This window comes from Megalops cyprinoides, chromosome 1, assembly GCF_013368585.1.
Source record: "Megalops cyprinoides isolate fMegCyp1 chromosome 1, fMegCyp1.pri, whole genome shotgun sequence".
In the NCBI taxonomy this organism is placed as follows: domain Eukaryota; kingdom Metazoa; phylum Chordata; class Actinopteri; order Elopiformes; family Megalopidae; genus Megalops; species Megalops cyprinoides.
Genome location: NC_050583.1, coordinates 43,574,901 through 43,593,324, shown reverse-complemented (window position 1 = coordinate 43,593,324; position 18,424 = coordinate 43,574,901). Strand labels below are relative to the sequence as shown.

Sequence of the window (18,424 nt, the reverse complement as noted above, 5' to 3'; positions counted from 1 at the left end):
ACATCAGTCATTAATTCCCACGGTTTGTAAACATACTGTCTGTTAACCTACAAGACAGCAGACAATTAATTAATAAAACACATGGGAGTTTTATGTAGTTAAACAGTCTGCAGCCATGTCAGAGTAGCAGTGTTCTGTTTTCAGTGTTAATGGGACTTGGTCTGTTTGTTCAGATATTGTATAGCATTCTGAAAATAGAAGGATAAAGTAGCGGGGTATCATTTTTTTCTATGAATTCTGTTATAAGGTGGGTGGAAGGCATTGGTGCCTTTAAACTCAACGAAGCACTGCCCTGACTGCATGCCACATGTGTATGTACAATACAGTACACACCATTAACTTTGGGCTACTTACAGTATCAGCTATCCTTGAGAAATCTGACGCGCTCTAGAATACACACTGGCGTCACTGGTACCCATCTACAGTGAACAGAAACGTTATTCTGTTAATTATATCTTTACAGAGATCAATTCCATATTGTTCCCAAGAATTGTAGGTCAACAAATATTACACTTCACACAGGTGCTCATGTAATTTCTGCTTGTCTTGAAAAAGGCCCCATTTTGGCTTTTTTTTTTCCATTCCTTAAACTGGTTTTCTGCTCGCTCAGATGATAACCATGTGAAGTGCAGTATCAGGACGTTATTTTCACATTCACAACAGGATAAACTGAAATCAAATAATGCTAAATATTATTTTACCTATCCCTGTCACAATGCTTAACCTTACGTCTGTGGAAAAAGTTACAGTGCAATTACAAAGCAAATGATAGGACTTGTTTTATAAAGAATCGCTGTCTCTGTGGTCTGTCCTCTAAGATAATGATTGAGGTTTTCATTTTGTGCTTTGCTAAATGAGATGCTGCCAGCACAAATGGCCATCCAGAGGGCCCGACACTTTCCTCTTCTTACCGAGCGAAAACAGACATGACAGAGCGATAAATCTCCATTAAGGCCTCCTGCATCTTAAAGTGACTTTGAAACTTTGTGTCAGGCGAATGGTAAGAGAACAAAGGAAACCAGAATAAAGGAGAGGATGCTGGAGAGAGAGCAAGGAAAGAAGTAGGGGGAAAAGTAGAGATGGAGCACGTATTAGCAATTGCTAATGTATTAAGGAAAAAAATATTATCTCACATGTTTGGGAAACTGTGTGTGTGTCTGTGTTTGCGCGTCTGTGAGTGTGTTTGTGGATGTGTGGGTATGGGTGTGGGTGTGTGTGTGTGCGTGTGCGTGTGCGTGTGCATATGTGGGTGTATTTTGCAGGGTCAGAGTATGTGTCTCAGATTGTTTTTTTCTGCTGTTCCGGGAAGCAGTGGGAAGGCTGTGTGGTGGGAAGTATAGGGTTGCCGAGTGGCGGCTTTATCGGCAGGCTGACAGGAGGAGGATGGATGTGGGAGTGGGAGCGTGAAGGTATCACTGTCAGCTCAGAGACCGCAGGGGGCCCCGCCCGTAATCAGAGTCTCTCTGTCCGGACGCGGTGCACTGGGCCCCTGCAGAAGCCACACGCAACGCGGGCTTGACAGCGGCATCAGCAACAGTGTGGAACAATAATCAGAGCACTTGAGCCCAAGCGGCTGTGGGTTCAAATCTCAAATGGGACATTGCTGCTATCCATTTGACTGAGTGCATCTTACGTTGGGGGGGGGGGCTGTCCAGACCACAAAAAAGATTGCTTTCACATCACAAAAATCCTGACCTTACTGTGAGGCAGAACATGATTCCAGCCACCATGTGTATGCACGCAGTAGTGATGCGCGGGTCGACCCATAACCTGCGGGTCGGGGTGGCTTCGGGTAAGCTTACTAGAAAATATCATGGGTTCGGGCGGGTCGGGTCAAAAAGTGAAAAAGCAGCGTTCCGACAAAGTTATAAATAACTTACAGAAACATTGTGCGTTATAGGCTCTTCGATTTGTGTGCACCAGGCTAGGCCAGTGCAGCCAAACACTAGGCTAAAAAAGACAGTATACACCTACACATGTATGCTACTGTTTTGTTAAAGTTCGCCGTTAAGATGTGAAGGATGCATCGTTTGTGTGTGTGTGTGTGAGAGAGAGAGATAGACAGAGTTCATGTCTTTAATGAAGCGTTACTTGTTTTGCTGCTATTCAACAATAAAGAACACTGTTTGGAACAAATTGTCTGTTTATTTAGTAGCCTAGACCCAGACACTATTAGGCTAAGGTACAATAGGCTATGCCTTGCAATCAATGTATTATGGGCAAACAGCCCAAAAATGAAATAGTGCAACACTGCTCACTTTGCAGTAGCCTACGGTGGCTCGTGCAAAACCTTGTTGTCTGTCCTTTTTGAAATGTGCACTAAATAAGAAAAAGTTATCTCTTACTCTATCATATGGATGCCATCGCTATACAGGCTAAAGTTGGCAGTTTGCGGGTCGGGTCGGGTTCAGGTGGTTGATTAACACATATTTTTGCGGGTTGGGCGGTGCAGATTGGCTCTTGTAACGGGTCGGGTGGGTGCGGATATTGAAAAACCCTGACCCACACATCACTAGCACACAGCACTGCTCCTTTGCAAACTGCAGAAGCTTGCTAATGCGCAACTTCACATGACTTGTTATACTTTTTAAAGTCCTCTCTAATTTGCTTTTTAAAGTGTGTATGCTCAGGTTGTGAACAAGAACATTATGAAACACTCTATGTGATTGTGTGGAAAACATGTTACCATTGCTGGATGTACTGTCTCTAAAGTTAATTTCTAAATGCATTTTTACCTTGAATGGTCAATTGACCTTAACTTAATTGTTAACTTTGTTTAAAATATCAGCATAATCATGGGCAAACAAACTATCACAGTATCCATCTTCTTCTGTTAGTACAGTTAATATTATGCAATCTTTATGAATGTATGGTAGAAAAGTATGTAAGGTAAAAAAAAATCTGTGTCCTTTTGATGGAGCACTTTTGACACAAATGTTTTAACCCATATTCTCATAAAAGAGGTTCAGTTCTACGAGGGTCCACTTTCAGTAAGCAATTGCAATATCATTTGCGTCTTTCATTGCTAGCAATACTTGTACCCATCAAAATAACAAAAACAGGTACAGTATATCTCCCTTGGAAGTCATATCCCTCTCAGCAGGCAGTGATGTAAGCAGAGTATTCGGATGCAGTCATGATGTGGTTGTGATAACACGTATACCAATCTAAAGCATCTTAGAGGTGCTCTGTGGGGTTCATGTTGGATGAATTGAAGAGACAGTCCATCACACGGATGATGCCAAATGAGCCTGACAAAAATAGGCAGTATTTTGCTGTGAATTGAGTGTAAACCTTTATTTTGTGCAATGTGAAACTTGTGGGGTGAGAAAATTATCTCTACTGTTTTGCAGTCAAGGACTCATCAATGAACACTACATGTTACTGTATCCCATATGATAATATCTCCAACCAGTCCACCTGGACAACACAAAATGGTGGAACTCACTGAACCATGGAATGTAGCATCATGACAAAGTGCATTTGACCAGGTTCTTGTGACATATCTGCATGCAGAGGCTTGATGTGTTTCCCTTTGCTGGTCATCTAGCAGTATGGTGGGCCATGATGTCTTCATTCTAAAGCTAATGTCTTAGTGTATGGGAGCTGGTTTGGTCACTGTGATGTACAAGTATATCTGTGGTAGTTTGAGATGAAAGAAGATGCCAAGACTAGACATGGCCGAATTCTATATATCAATTTACTGTTGTTGGTGAGGAGATGACCCTGTCTAAATGTATCAAAACTGCTGATGTTGTTGCCTGGAGTGCTCCCATGTATCAGGCAAGCACTGATGTCGAAATTCCTGCCTCAGTGATTCAAATGATCTCTTCCCTTTTGCCTTGTGTAAATCTTGGCATTTTATTTTCTGTTATAAATATTGTACATATTTCCTGGCGTTTTGGGTCAAGAGCGCAGGCGAATGTCTCCACAAATCTCAAATGTGAAGCAGATAAGTCCACCACCATATTTCAGAGAGGATGAATTTCGTTTTAACATGAGCTTGACCTTGTAATATCAAACATGTAGTTGATGAGAATGTTCATAAACAGATGGTATTACATCTAACCATAGAACATAGTCCCATGTCAGCAGGTGCAGTTTGACAAATCTGGACCGGTTCTTTTTGTGCTGTGATTTCATAAAAGTCTTCTTCCTTGCAACATTGCCATGGGCAACATATCCATGCAGCTCGTGTGCAATTGTATCTTTTGAAATAATCCAGGAAAGATTTATCTAGAGGGATGAAGAGGAAAAGAAGTGAATAAAAACTGGTTGGGGTAACAGAGGGAGGCCTAAATTATGCCCGTTTAAAATTTCTCCCTCAGCTGTGAGAAGTGGTTGACATCCCAGCTGTTTGTATAGATCATTAAGAAATTACAGGAAATCAATACTACATGGAGCATGCAGCGTGACATACTCTGCTGCATTCACGTTTGTTTTGTGCAAATTCGTTTTGGCTTCTTAATTTTAGCTAATTAGTGACTAATCAATAAAGCAAATTGCCTATTGCATAAACAACAGGCGGACAGAACAGGCCTTTCTGCAAGTGTACAACAACTATAAGATGCCAAATAAATTACAGCAACTCTAACAACGAACTAAATGTATCAATTTACCACAGATTACCCAAAAGTTTAATATCAAGCTTTGAATTTTCACACAACACTGCACATATGTAATGGTCCTTAATGTACTGTAGATGCAGTGATTAAGGTGGCAGGCATATATTCTAATGAAGTATGCATGATTATGAGAATAAATTTTAGGGACAATAAGCTTGGAATGCTAAGGCACTTTGTTAAGTCTGAAAAAATCAGCAGTTTTTTTCCCCTCTGTCCTCATGACCTCAGTCAGTCCTGCAGGAAGTGGAAGCCGGCAGCCACTTTCACTAATATATTTAAAATCAATGCTAAAGCCATCAGAGCATTTCAGTCCCAGATACAAATAAACCTTTTAGGAAAGATCCGCTATCCAAGGCTGCCTCTGTGGAGCTTGTGTGTCAATCTGTATGTATGTTTGTGTGTACAGGAGAATAATATCCCGAACCAGCTTTACTCAGATTGAGTTTGACCAGTTCTCCAAATCATTCTCATCTTAATGAAATTTAATTGAATGGATTATGAAATTGGAGCCACTCACCAAAAGGTAGAGATGCAGAAAAAGGAATTTTGAGAAAATGCAATGAGACGGCATTCATTTGAGACAAGCTCACTGTGCCAGATCTTTACAGCACCGTGTCAGTCACAGTCAGGGAAATTATTTGCTCAGGGTGTGAGGTGGGGACTGCTGAGGGCATATGTTTCCTCATTCATCTTCCACCTCAGTGTGTTTCTGATATAAAACAGATTACTCAGAATATTTTATGCTTAAAAATTGGATTGTGCAGTGCTGAAAATATGTAACATTTACATTGGGACTAACAATGCACTAAAATCTATCTGTCTCTGCAGATCTCTCTCTCTCTGTCTCTGTCTTGCTCTCTCTTATTTGCTTGTATAATGATATTATTTGATTCACTCTATAGTGTAATAATAATAACAAAAAGTTAATGTTGTGTATCACTTAGCATTCATTTTTTGCACTTCAGAGTGCTTCACAAGCATATCCAAGTTGAATTAATGGCATGAAGCTGAGAACATGACATATGTAAGATGGTAAAAAATGACAAAAATGTGTGTAAATACAAATGTAAAACACGAAGATGGTCACAGAGTGAAATGCAACTTATCAAAATTCAATAAAAATACAGTAAATATTTAAGTATAAGTAAACTGGAAATAAAAATAGCATTAGTAGAACAGCATTTATTACACGAATGGCATAAAAGTATGTGCAATTATGTTTTAAAAACTGTGACTGAGGGTGAGACTCTGTTGTGGCAGACAGTTCCAAAGCAACAGTGCACCAAAAACAGCTTGTCCTCATTTTTCGTTTTTTTTTGTTTTGTTCTTGTCATTTGAATGAAAAGTGACCTAGCATCTGTTGAACTAGGTGCATGATCTCTGTCCCTCAAAAAGCAAGCAGTAAAGGCTTAAAATAAATCCTATAATGTACTGGAAGCCAATGTAGAGATTCAAGATATATCTTTTCTTTTTTGTTCTTGTTAGAACAATTTTGGTTCTAATATTTCCACAGAGGAAAATATTCCTAAAATATTTGTACAATCATGTCATTCACCTCATTTTCTAGCAATCAATCACCTAGACCTGACTTTGTTACTCACATTTCACACCGTATATTGTAGATTTAGAAGCAGAAGTAGAATTGTTTGCAGATATGAGATGGTTATCAATGTGGTGATTTTCATATGTGTCTCTTCAAATGTGACTATGAGAACAAAATAGCCAAGGAAAATTACACTAATGCCATAAAATGGTGGTACCGTTAGAAGGGAGGAAGCCACAGGGGTGCTCAGAGCAGGAATGTGAATGTCCAGAGTGCCTAGAAATTTCGTTTGCATGTACATGAATCCCAAATAACCACATAGCCAACTTAGCTTGCATACAGTAAGACTCCTACAGTTTTTGGGACCAAACTAAAATTAACCACAGATGCTCTTTTTAATTTACATTTTGTTTTTTTATTTAATGTTTTTATTGATGGGACACAGTATTACTTGACAGTAGGTATTGTGTCTTGTAAGAAAATTCTGTTTCATTGCCAAGAATTTACATGGACTCCAGAGCTGGGCTTCTGGGTCCAAATATAAAGGAACTCATGCCTTGTACATTCCACATTCTAGAGAACCCTAAAAGTAAAGTATCAATTTTAAAATGAGGTCAGCTTCATAAAATACTTTGTAGTAGTCAACATTTACAGGAGGCATTCCTCTTTGTCTCTCATTTGGACTCACACTGTATAGTGTCTTCCCTCTCTTGTTGGTACCGTTTTCCTCCCACACTGCACCAAATATAATCTGTCCTCATTTCCCTTAGTCATTTGTGAGGAAATAAACCTAACTGTATCTGAAATTGATCTTAAGTTAATTTGTTAAACACAAAAATTGATAAGAGAATATAAATTAGGGTGAGATGCCTCAATTCATCACATCTCTCTTCAAGTGTATGTCTGTTTGTTGCTATCTGTATGTATTTTTTTTTTACAGTGAGCCCTAGTCAAAACTCTAGCTGTCCAATGAGTCTTTAACAGATGTGTTCTAACACATAGCAGGCAACTCATGTGATGTTGTCTGTGCCCGCTCCTATCAGTCATTTACAGTTAGTGTCACTTACTGTATGTGTCCCTCCTCTGACTATGACTATGAAAGTATTGGTTGAAAAGTCGGGGTTTGTAGTGCCCAGTGGTCTCAGCTGCTGGAAAGCAGTGGTTATTGTAAATCACTATTACACACAGTTAAAGAGGCTTTGTTAGGACTTCAGAAACACAGGTCTTAGCCATTTACACTACACTCTAAATGACTGTCTGGCAACTGTTCTTTGATGATCTCTCTATCTCTCTTCTCATTATCTCTCTCTACATTGTTCTTCTGTCTCACAGAAGATGACTTCCCAGACTCCACTGAGGAGGCTGCTGACAAGAACACAAAACCAGGTGAGGGTATCTCTCTGCAAGCCATTTGGAACTGGGAGGTTTTAATAACATATGTTCCAATTAGAGAATAAAGAAGTGGCCACAGATAACATAAAGTAGAGGTGATAAAAATGTTTGTGCATAAAATATTCAATGCTAAATAAAACACAGAAATCTTCTAATCTCACTGTATCTCTGATAAAAAAAATCTTATTTTCTTATGTTAAAAATACATTAGAGTTATCCAAGTCCATCCCAAAACAAAAATGATAAAAATCTGTAGGCTGGCATAGAATGTGTGTTTCTCTGTTGTGAATGCCACCTGAGATGTGAAAGGGCAGACACCACGTGTGTGAGAAGTACAATGTTGTCCACATTTATTCATGACACTCCTTTGCCATTCATATGGTCACAGTCATGATACACAGTCATAGCACATTCTGATGAAGGTCGTAGCCACCTATGCTTGGCTCTTAGTATATAGTACAGGTCATACACTATAGTGTATATACATTTTCAGTCTTTGTGTGTGTGTGTGTGTGTGTGTGTGTGTGTGTGTGTGTGTCTAGCTACTTAAAGCCTTGCTGTATTACTGCCTTACTGAGTCCACACTGCATCCACTCTGTTCTTGGGTTTGCTGAAGTACAATATTCTACCAAAACTCATAGGACAGAGGTAGTTATGAATAAAACATGTTTATTTAAAGAAATGAAAAACATGCTGCCTGCCTTATGCCTTAATGACTGCTTGCATGTGCTGTGGAAGACTGTCTACTAATTTCTGTTAGAAAGCTCATGATGTTGTGCTCCACTCCTCGATTAAGGCATTAAACATGCATTTTCCTGCAATCATATGGGATATCTCATGACTTTTAGTAGGATAGTGTAGATATATAGTGGGGACTCTCAGTGATATCACAACACACACATCCCAACAATACAAAAATTCTGGAAAACACCACCACTGAATGTCACAGAACTTTCCACGATATACACGCTACTTAATAAACACAATATAAAATGTTGAGATCCGTCAAGTCCCAAGATCAAATAATAAGAATTAAGACTGTCTGGGAGGGAAACTGTAGAAACTGATTTGGGTAGAAGAAAACTATGGAAACCATAGGATCAAGGCTTTATTCTGCTGTTACCCCCAAAAAACCACTAGTGGCACTAAGTAGCAGATGTGCTCAGCTGAGACAGTATATTTCGTTGCTCCACAAAACGAATTTGTGTGTCTGGGCAGCTGTTTAGGCCTTGTGATGAGACTGATGGAGTAAGACTGCTGGCAAAGCCTTGCGTTGGCAGATGACATGATAACAGTCGTGTGTCAATATGCATGCATCAGTTTGTCTTTATATGTGTCTGTGTTTGTCTTTCTGTGTGTTAGTGCCTGTGTGCGCCTGTATGTATATGTGCGTGTGCTTGTGTGTGGTTGTTTCTATGTGTGATTGCGTGCATGCATACGTGTGCTTGTGTGAGGATTCTGTGGCTGAAAGAACAAAGATCAGAGAAACAGGAAACACCTGCTGCCCTGCCAGAGAGGAAACAGCCGCATCCCTTTGCCAGGGTGGAAGCGAGGGGAGCAGGGGGCAGGGCCACCAGGAAGATGGGCAGCTGACATTTCCCCTTTGTTTGGCCCTGTCCTCCACTTGAAATATGTCAGCTTGTGCCACTCAGCTTGCAGTCCTACATCCCTGGTTGAGAGTAATAAAGGACAGAGAATCATCAGTAGAACGTAAAGAAGACTGAATATGTGACCTGCTATTAAGAGGGTCCCCCAATGTTACATAGAGATAATAGCTGTGAGCATTTTTCTGTAGATAGAGCTGTTTCTCCCTCACACGGAAACAAATGGGATATTAGCAGTAAGATTCCCTAATTTTCTGGTTTCTCTCTCTCATGTCAGCCACCATTTCAGTTGGCATTGAAAATTTTTGGTATATAATTTGGTATAACATGGTATTAAGTTTTTGTTCTCTCCCTCATTCTGGGCTAAAATGGACTGTTAGAGGATAGCAGAGCCCGTTGCACAGGCCTCTCAGTACATAGGAACTATGTTGCTCCTTCCTGATCCAGTATAAGGCTGTGTCTCCTGGGTTTATAAAATGTGCTGGCAGGTCAGCATCAGACTGCCCCATGCCAGCGGGTTACTTCCTGGAGATGTCCCATCCTCCCGCATCTGTACAGCACAAGGTTAATCCCATTCAGTACTGCTGCACTGAAGCAGTCTGGGCTTCCAAACCCTCTCCTGGAGGATCCGGGTTCCTGTTGGTTCCCAGGCCATAAAACAGGCCAAATGGTGTTTCTAGTTCTACGGATAGCGTGTGAACCTTGGTTGCAGGGAGCTGACCCTCCCAGTTCCATGTTTGCTTTGAGCTTCTTCCATTTTATTTTAGGGACAGGATTATAAAGTGGATTCTAAGCAGAGAGGAAAGTGAAAATAATAAATCCTTGGCTGTTTTGAAGTTTGTTGTGTTTCGGAAAGAGGAAATTCATGGAGTGACATTTTTCACCTCTCTGATGAAATGTTGTTTGTGGACACGTGGTGTTTTCTTTTGTGGTATACTGTATATGCCAAGTCTAGTATGCTGTGCAGTATACCCGAGAGTTCATTTTATTAACACTGGATAGTACAGCACTATCATAGCAGTTCTGTCTGCATTAAAATTATGAGTGAAACTACATCGCCCCTTCAAATCTGATCTAGCTTTATGCCCTGGATGGTAAGCTCCAGCATCATATCCTTATGCTTTTATACTTACATCAGTTTTCAGAAATGATTTATTGAACTGCCATTATGAAGTGATTGCACTTTTTTGTAGATTCCTGCTCTGTTTTTTGGAATGTGTAGTGCCCTTTTACACTGCTTATCTGTTCTCCTCAACCTTGTGAAAGGTCTCTGCAGTGTTCTTGCTGACTCTGGATCAGTGGGGGGGAGGAGAGGTACTCGTTAGTCAGAAGTGCTGCTTTGGGGAGGTTTGTCAGATTTCTCAGTAAATCGGACAAACATGCGATCTTCCTCATCATCACCCACCACCACGCCCCATTAGGCCCCGGCTCCTACACACTGACATAGGGCACTACAGTCCAGTCCAAAACAATTCTTAAAACTATAATCCAGAGACACAGTTCAGGAGGACAGCCGTAACACAGTCTCCGACATACACAGGATGCTAAGGCTTTCTTTTTTAAAGACCGTACGTGCATCGTGTACTGATACGGTATCTGTAGATAGGTGTTATTAAACTAATAACCTATCGGTAAATTATTTAAAATATTGATTGTGTGGAGAGTTGCAGTATTACAAAGTTCATCTGTTTTATTGACCTGGCTGCAAAAATTACGTGCTGCGTAAACGTAAAGTGATCATACTATTTGTTGAATAGAACAATCATCCATTCATTTATTACTAATACAGTCTTTTGTTGCAACATGGGGATTTAAAGGGCAGACATCTCAGTACATAGATGAGGAATTTGATGGTGAAATAAATGAGGAGCATTGAAAGATAGGATTTACTTTCTCTGTAGGATTGCCTGCCTTTCATTAGACATGGAAATCCCAGGTATTCTTATGAAAGTTAATGTGCCCTATCTGTAAGTCTTGATATATCAAAAAATGCATAGTAGGGTATATCTGGCAAGGAAGTGCAACTGCTGAACTTAATGATAATTTCACATTGAAGGCTGCACTGTGGGTAGTGAGGCTGTTGACCCAATGGAAGATTGTGAGTGGGAGGGCAGCAGAAGAGAGGAAAGAAGAGTTGACAGATCCCCTCACAGTTGGAATTATGTTCTCTAGAAAGATGAAAAAAGCTTTTTTCTCCTCAACAGCCGTATCACTGATTTCTTAATGGCCTTTCTGTCAGCTGTTGAAGTTAATGTAAGATAAATGAGGGTTTCGTGGAAATGTGATATCAGTGTGGCAAGGAGAGACGTGTGTGTGTGCATATGCATGCATGCATGCGTGTGTGTGTGTGTGTGTGTGTGTGTGTGTTTGCGTGTGTTAAAGTACAGATTCTGTCTTTTTAAAATTAGAAAAGTGGAATATCTGCAGTGGTGATTAGATATCCTCTTGATATGCAGACACTAATGTGGCCACTCCAGCATGTGATGAGCTGCAGTTCAACACCACAGAACTTTCATATGATTGAGATTTTCTGTCCACTCTGGATGTACCTCTTTGAATTAATCTCAGAGGCTGTGCTTCTGTTGTCCACTCAGCACTCGGTGTGAGACCATTCTCCCCTCAGAGACCTGAGTTACGGGTCATTTCCTCCACCCTGTACACTAACCCCAGTCTGCGGGGCTCTGCATCTTTTAAGAAAGCCACACACAGGAACCGTACCCTCTCTCCGCTCCCCTGCCTCTAATGAAACAGGAGGGGAATTAATTAAGCACCCTCCCCAATCGTTTCCTGTCTGATGCAAGTGCTTCCCGAAAAGTAATTAGTGAAGGCATTTATTACTGAGACGCATGGGAGCTCTGTGGTATGGAAGTGTAAATATTTAATATTTACTAATGAGAGCCTGGATGCTGAAAGCTGCTCATCTAGGAAGGCCTAAACCAGAGTGATGCGTTTCCTGTCACAGGCAGACATGGGGGGTCACAGCCGCAGTACAGAGCCAGGAATAAGCCTGTTCCACCCTGCAGATCCAGGTCTTTTGGATAAACTCAAACAGCACACTCTATACATGCCATTAAGGACTACCTTGAGTCTCAAAGGAATAAAGTAACTAGATAAGAGTCACTGGACACCAGATTCCTGAGGCTAGCAGAGGTAGAGAGTAATGTATATGCCTTGAAGAGATGTGGATGAACCTGAATGCAGTTGAAGAGGTTCAAGCATAATACATTATACCCTTGCAAAGCAATCATTAGATATTGAGTTCAAAATGGCTGTCTCCAGAGAATGGTAATATATATTTTTTATATGATTCTGTGAGAACTAAAATCTCCACACTCTCAACATTATAATTTATTTTAAATTTAAAAATCCAACTGACACCTCAAACTGACTGTGACTTCAGCTTCTTAATTCATGCATCATCCCCAAAAACACTACTGAAAAAGTAGTTTTTATAATTCAGCACTGCAAAGTCAGGTTAAATGCATTAGTACTACTGGAATTATTGGATCTGGTTACTCAATAAATTAACCTAGCATGTGCTAGTGTTGAGCACACAGTAAAAGGTAAATATCCTGAAAATACCAGTGTAAGTAGCTGATAGCTAAAACGTGTCATTGTTTTGTCACTGCCACTGTGTCTTGACTGTGAGTAAGATGTCCATCTCCATTTCTCCTTAGCGTGGTCCATGGATTATGCCAATTACTACCAGGGCTTGTGGGACTGTGATGCCGATGAACCAGATGAGCTGTCCTTCCAAAGAGGCGACCTCATTCACATCATCAGCAAGGTGAAAACAGGAACTCATAACCATACACAACATACACACAAACAGTACTCATACATGCACATATACAAACAGCACACATACACACACACACACACACATGCATACACACTCACAAACAAATAAATTACATACTACATCCACATATACACACGCAAACAAATCTCACGCAAGTACAGTGATGACACAAACACACACAGGCATAAACTACATATGCAAAAAAACTCTTGCACACTGTAGGAACAACTGCACACTCAGTGCAGGTCAGACACAACTAGTGTAAACAGGAAAGCACTGGTTAGAGGCACATATGAAGACCCAGAGTAAATCAGATATATTTATAGGGTTTCTTGTAGGTTGGGAGTTTCAATAATCAGTGAAACAGTGAGTAGGGTGATCTTTTTAGTGTCCAATAGATGCTGATCTTTACAGGGTCCCACTGAGGGGCTGGCAATGATGTGTGGACTCTCTCCTCAGCTCCCCTCTCTCTCTTTCTCTCTCTGATCTTTTCTGAACTCCCTACTATAACATTAATGATGAATTATGTGTAGCTGGCCACAACATGGCAGAGGCATCAATCTGACCTCGCTAACAGACTGACATTTTATCTGTTTTCTATGTGTCAATATTTTATATATAAAGAAGGTCAACAAAGCATTGCCACTTAACTCCTGTTTCAAATGAATCTGATTTGCCTATGATTTCTATTAAATCATAACATTTCATATTTCAGCATGTTTTCAGATTTAATTGCCCATTACAGTTTTCACTCGATGCTTTTTCTGAATCAATATTATTTGTTCTGAAAACAAGTAACACAAAAATCTAAGCAAAAATCTAAGATGTTTTTTGTTGAAAAACTACAGTAATTACAAATCTCCAAATCAAATAGTTCCATCAGAATTATGTGTTTGCTATCACATGGATAGTTCACATTATCAGTTGTCTCCAACTGATCTTTATCTCACACGTGTCCCTCAGTGAAGTTAGGCACAGGTGTCACAGCAGACTTGTGGGTGATTGCTACATTGTAAATTTCATTGAAAAAACTTTTTTCGACACAAGAGTTTATTTGACTTTCAGCCTTTGATTTCTGTCAGGCTGCATGTTTTCCTCTGTATCACAGAGAATGTTCTCTCTGACTCTAAAGCTTGTGAAACAGAAGCTTACATGGTAGAGTCACCATTGACAAGTAATATCTCCTTGGTAATATTTTACATCTCTTCCATGGCTTGGTGAGGTTCTCATTGGTCCAGGGGATCGTAGTCATAAACCTTCCAGCTCCAAGAGGAAGGAACCCCATGGGGTCCAGGAGGGCAGAGCTGGGTGTGAGAAACACAGCTGAGAAGCATGTGTGATCTTCAGTCCAATCACAGACCAGTAATCAGTAATAAATATTGTTAAGTCTAGCCATTCCTTGTGGATGGGAAGAGATTATGATATAGTCTGTCAAGAAATAGCAGGAGCCTTGCTGTGTTGTGAGGTCCCAGTGTGGTATTATGAGCAACACACCATTTCAGGAAATGGTATCACAAATTGTTATATTCCCCTTCCACATACTTAGGAGATCCACTGTGACACAATGACCAATGAGAGTTAATCAAATTTTTTTTAAGTAGGCTATATCACTGTATAGTACAGTAAGGCTTGTAGTCAGTTACTTGCTACATTCTGATATTGTATTTCCTTTAGTCTGTCTGTATTGCTGTGGCACCCTGTGTACCTACTTCATTATTATTTGGTCCTCTTGAGGACATGGTCATTTTTTGCCCCACTAACTCAATATTAATATTTTTGAATGTATCATTTTCTTCTATGATCCTGCGTTGAATGTATTTTAGAGAAATAGCACTCTTTGCTGTGACCATATCAAGACCAAGACAATTGCTGTGTCTTGTTCCTCTGTGAACAGTCATCCTCTGCCACCAATAAGAGATCTTTCAGCTGTAAAAATATATAGAATTTGGACACTGTGTGTAATTGAATACATAAATGCACATCTATACTATACTTTCTCCTTTTATGTATTGTAATACAGTATACTAGATAGTAGAGATGTATACCTTGCAAAGGTCACTTACCTATTCTCATTTCTACAAGTGATTGATTCAACCATTGATCTGTTCAAATTCGGCTATACAAGCTGCCCACTGTCCCTCATGATCAATCTGTGATTGATTATATGATCAGCAATGATTGATCTTAATTGAAAGGAAATGTGCTCTCCCTCTTTCTCTTGGCTTGCTTCTGCCCCTAGTTTTTCTCAAACTGGCTCCAGTCCCTTCCAACATGGACAGCTCACGTGTGTCCCCTTTTATGATAAAGTTCTGATGGATTATTGTAAAATAAAGCTATATATAATTGGCTTTGCTGGGGAAGGGTGGGTTGCATCAGCCAGGGTCCCCTTGTTGCTCTGTTCATTATTACCACCCCCTAGCACAAGCCCTATCAGGCTCCTGTGATTCACTCAGAAGACACGAGTGTGATGTGCCCTATGCTTCAATTGGCATTCACTCTTCTTTGTTGGGATATGGGACGTGTAATATGAAAAATATACTATGGCTGCATGCAACTGTACTGCAGGATTGCTTTTATCATGATTCATCTCTCTGCCAGCGTAGAAGGTATTGCATTGAGGTGAGCTTGAAAAGTAAGACAAATAAATACAATGATAAATCAATTTGAACATAAGAAATTTGAAATAAAGAAATCAGCATCAGTCTCTTCATAATTGAAATGTGCTTTTAATGGAGTCAAGAAACCCTGTTGGGGGTTTTGATGGATTCTTGTAACCACACTCTTAGCTACAGAGCAAAAGCGATTAAGAATGAATACCGAAAGAAGCATATTCTGTGCATTTAGGATGAACAGACTCAATCAGGAACGTGCTTAATATGACAGTAACAAAAACAGACCCAAAAATCACGTAAATCTTTTAATAGGCACAGATTTAGAAAAACTATCCCACTGTAAACTGTTATATTTTGAGTTGCAGTTTCAGTTCCATTATATGTAGCAGACTTTGACACTGGGTCTGCTTTTAACATTTTTTTTTCTCTCCTTCTGTTCATTACGTCTTAAGGCAGTTGATTGGGTTTGTTTCAGGATTGTCATACCTCATCTAGTCTGATGACAAACACATCTGAATGTGACATTGTTCGTACCCTGTTCATTGTAGTGCAGTTTAGTTTTTCACACATGCATGTTTCTGTTGCTCTGTCGCATTGCACTTTTGTTCGGCTTCTATTACCTGTAAAAAGCAGGGCTTCGTTCTCTTTATGCTGCTGGTATGAAAATGCCCAGCAGCAAGATTTCCTGTGTAATGGGATTTGTGTACATTATTGCTGTGGTATTATGAGGCATAACTGAGTTGTTCATCCAGGCGAAACTCCCTTTGTGTTTATTAGAACATGCAGGTGAATCACTTAAAGGTACAAGGGGCTGTGTTTGATTCTTCTCATCTCTTTTCTCTTAATCTTTTCTATCATTTATTTTATGAGCATAATTTCTTCCCGAGAAATGATCACTGGATCTGTCTCATATTTTCGCTGTACTGGAAAGCATCATGTTTTAATTTAGTTGCTTTAGTTGCATTTCTGAGTGTCCCCTTCAATGTACCAGATTGCCATGTTATACACATTCTACTTGTAAATGTTTGGATGTCACATTACAAGGCAGAGTTATCTCAATGTACAGTGAAACCTGATTAAGAGTTGTGCCTTTCGTCTCCATATAAAACATAAATATATGTTTCTAAAACATATAAATCACAAAGGGAGCCAGTACAAATTACTGATACATATGACATTAGCATCTACTCGGTGTCTGTACAGCTAGAATCTTACCTGAAAGACATTTATGCAAAGTTTACAAGAAATACTTTTTGAAATTAAAGTGAGTTTTAACCTGTCACCTTTGTTTTAAATGCTACATTAGGACCAGTGATATCTCAGCTGTATGTGTATGTGTATGTGTGTATATATGTATGTGTGTGTATATGTGTGTGTGTGTTTGTGTTCAGTTTTAATTGTTCTAGGACAGGGAATGCTGAATATTACAGCATTCCCCCACCACAGAGGCAGGTGAGGATTGCATGAATGCGGGGCTTTTGACATTGCGTTAAGACCTTCTGCTCCATGGTGTCAGATAAAAGGTGTTTCTCTTCCTGCTGCAGGCACAGAGCCACCGGCTGGGCAGAGTCACCAGCATAACACAGTGCTTGTCAGTCTGTCAGTCACCTGCAGTGTATGAAGCTGAGGGCACCCATATCTATATGCCACACACACACACACACACACACACACATACACACACTCATACACATATTCCCCATTCCTCTGTGCCCTGGCACTATGTAATTATTACGCTGTGTTATTATTACATTACGGACAGGGAATGTGCTCTCTGGAGTAAGCAAATATGAGTCTGTTTGTTCCCTTATGAGGCAAGGGCAATATACCACACCACTCACAAGAGTCAAGCTGTTATGATTCTGTTCGTTCGTCGAGGAGTTGAGACTCGACAATCCTGTGGCATGCGTGAGGACATACTCGCTGCCTCTCTGTGTCCCAGCTGCCAATAAAGGCTGGTATCTATGTTTTACAAGTGCAGCCAGAGAACTCCAACCTCTGAGAATGAAATACAGCGCTTTGGCCAGAATTCATGCCTGACTCAAGCAGGACACATTGGAAAAGCAATAATAAACCAGGGCCTATAAATTCTGTGGGATGGAAGCACTGAGGAGAGGCTGACTACTTGTGTGTTAACACTGAAATAATGAATAGGAGGCAAGGACAGGTTTCAGGAGCTAAATCAATGGTGCTAATAAACACTTTTAAGTGGCAGTTTAATTGACAGGCACAGAGTTGCAAATCAGACAGTGGGTGGGGTTGTCAGTGCAGTGGCATTATCTGGTTGTGAACAGAACAGAACATGGAGATTATAAAAAGCTTCCATATCGATAGATATTGATCTCTCATTTACTGTAAAGAAGAGCTGCTTTCCATGTGTTTGTGTGTGTGTGTGTGTGTGTGTGTGTGTGTGTATGTGTGTGTGTGTGTGTGTGTGTGTGTGTGATCGAGAGAAAGAGGGAGAAAGAGAGACACAGAGAGAAACTTATGGCATTTTGTGAACGTACCCCCACTGAATACACATTCCTAGCTACAGGAACTGGTGTAAGAGGAGGACTGTATTTGTGATTCATTAAATCCGGCTGCATACTCTGAATGCTCGGGATGCTGTAGACAGTTGACACACAGCAGCACACTTTTCCCTCTGCACTGTGCGGTGAGATTTATGAGAGTGTTGTGCAGCCATGGGTGACAGGTCACGCTTTTGAATTTCCTCTTATATCCTTGGGCTTTTTGAATGTTCCCTGGGGGTTCTGGAACAAGTCTTGGTTGTAATCCCCAATCATGCATAAGGATCAGAGGATCAGCATCATTAAAGCTGCGGTCGTTACCAGTGCCTGCAACTG

At 40.3% G+C, this 18,424-nt stretch overlaps 1 protein-coding gene across 1 annotated transcript in view; it reads left to right on the top strand.

The window, feature by feature from the left end:
- Positions 1–18,424, top strand: part of skap1 (src kinase associated phosphoprotein 1) — a 147,329-nt gene that overhangs the window by 112,227 nt on the left and 16,678 nt on the right. Inside the window, exons 10-11 of the mRNA XM_036539013.1 lie at positions 7,501–7,554; positions 12,842–12,951. Of these exons, the coding sequence (XP_036394906.1) occupies positions 7,501–7,554; positions 12,842–12,951 (164 nt within the window). The remainder of the gene's footprint in view (positions 1–7,500; positions 7,555–12,841; positions 12,952–18,424) is intronic.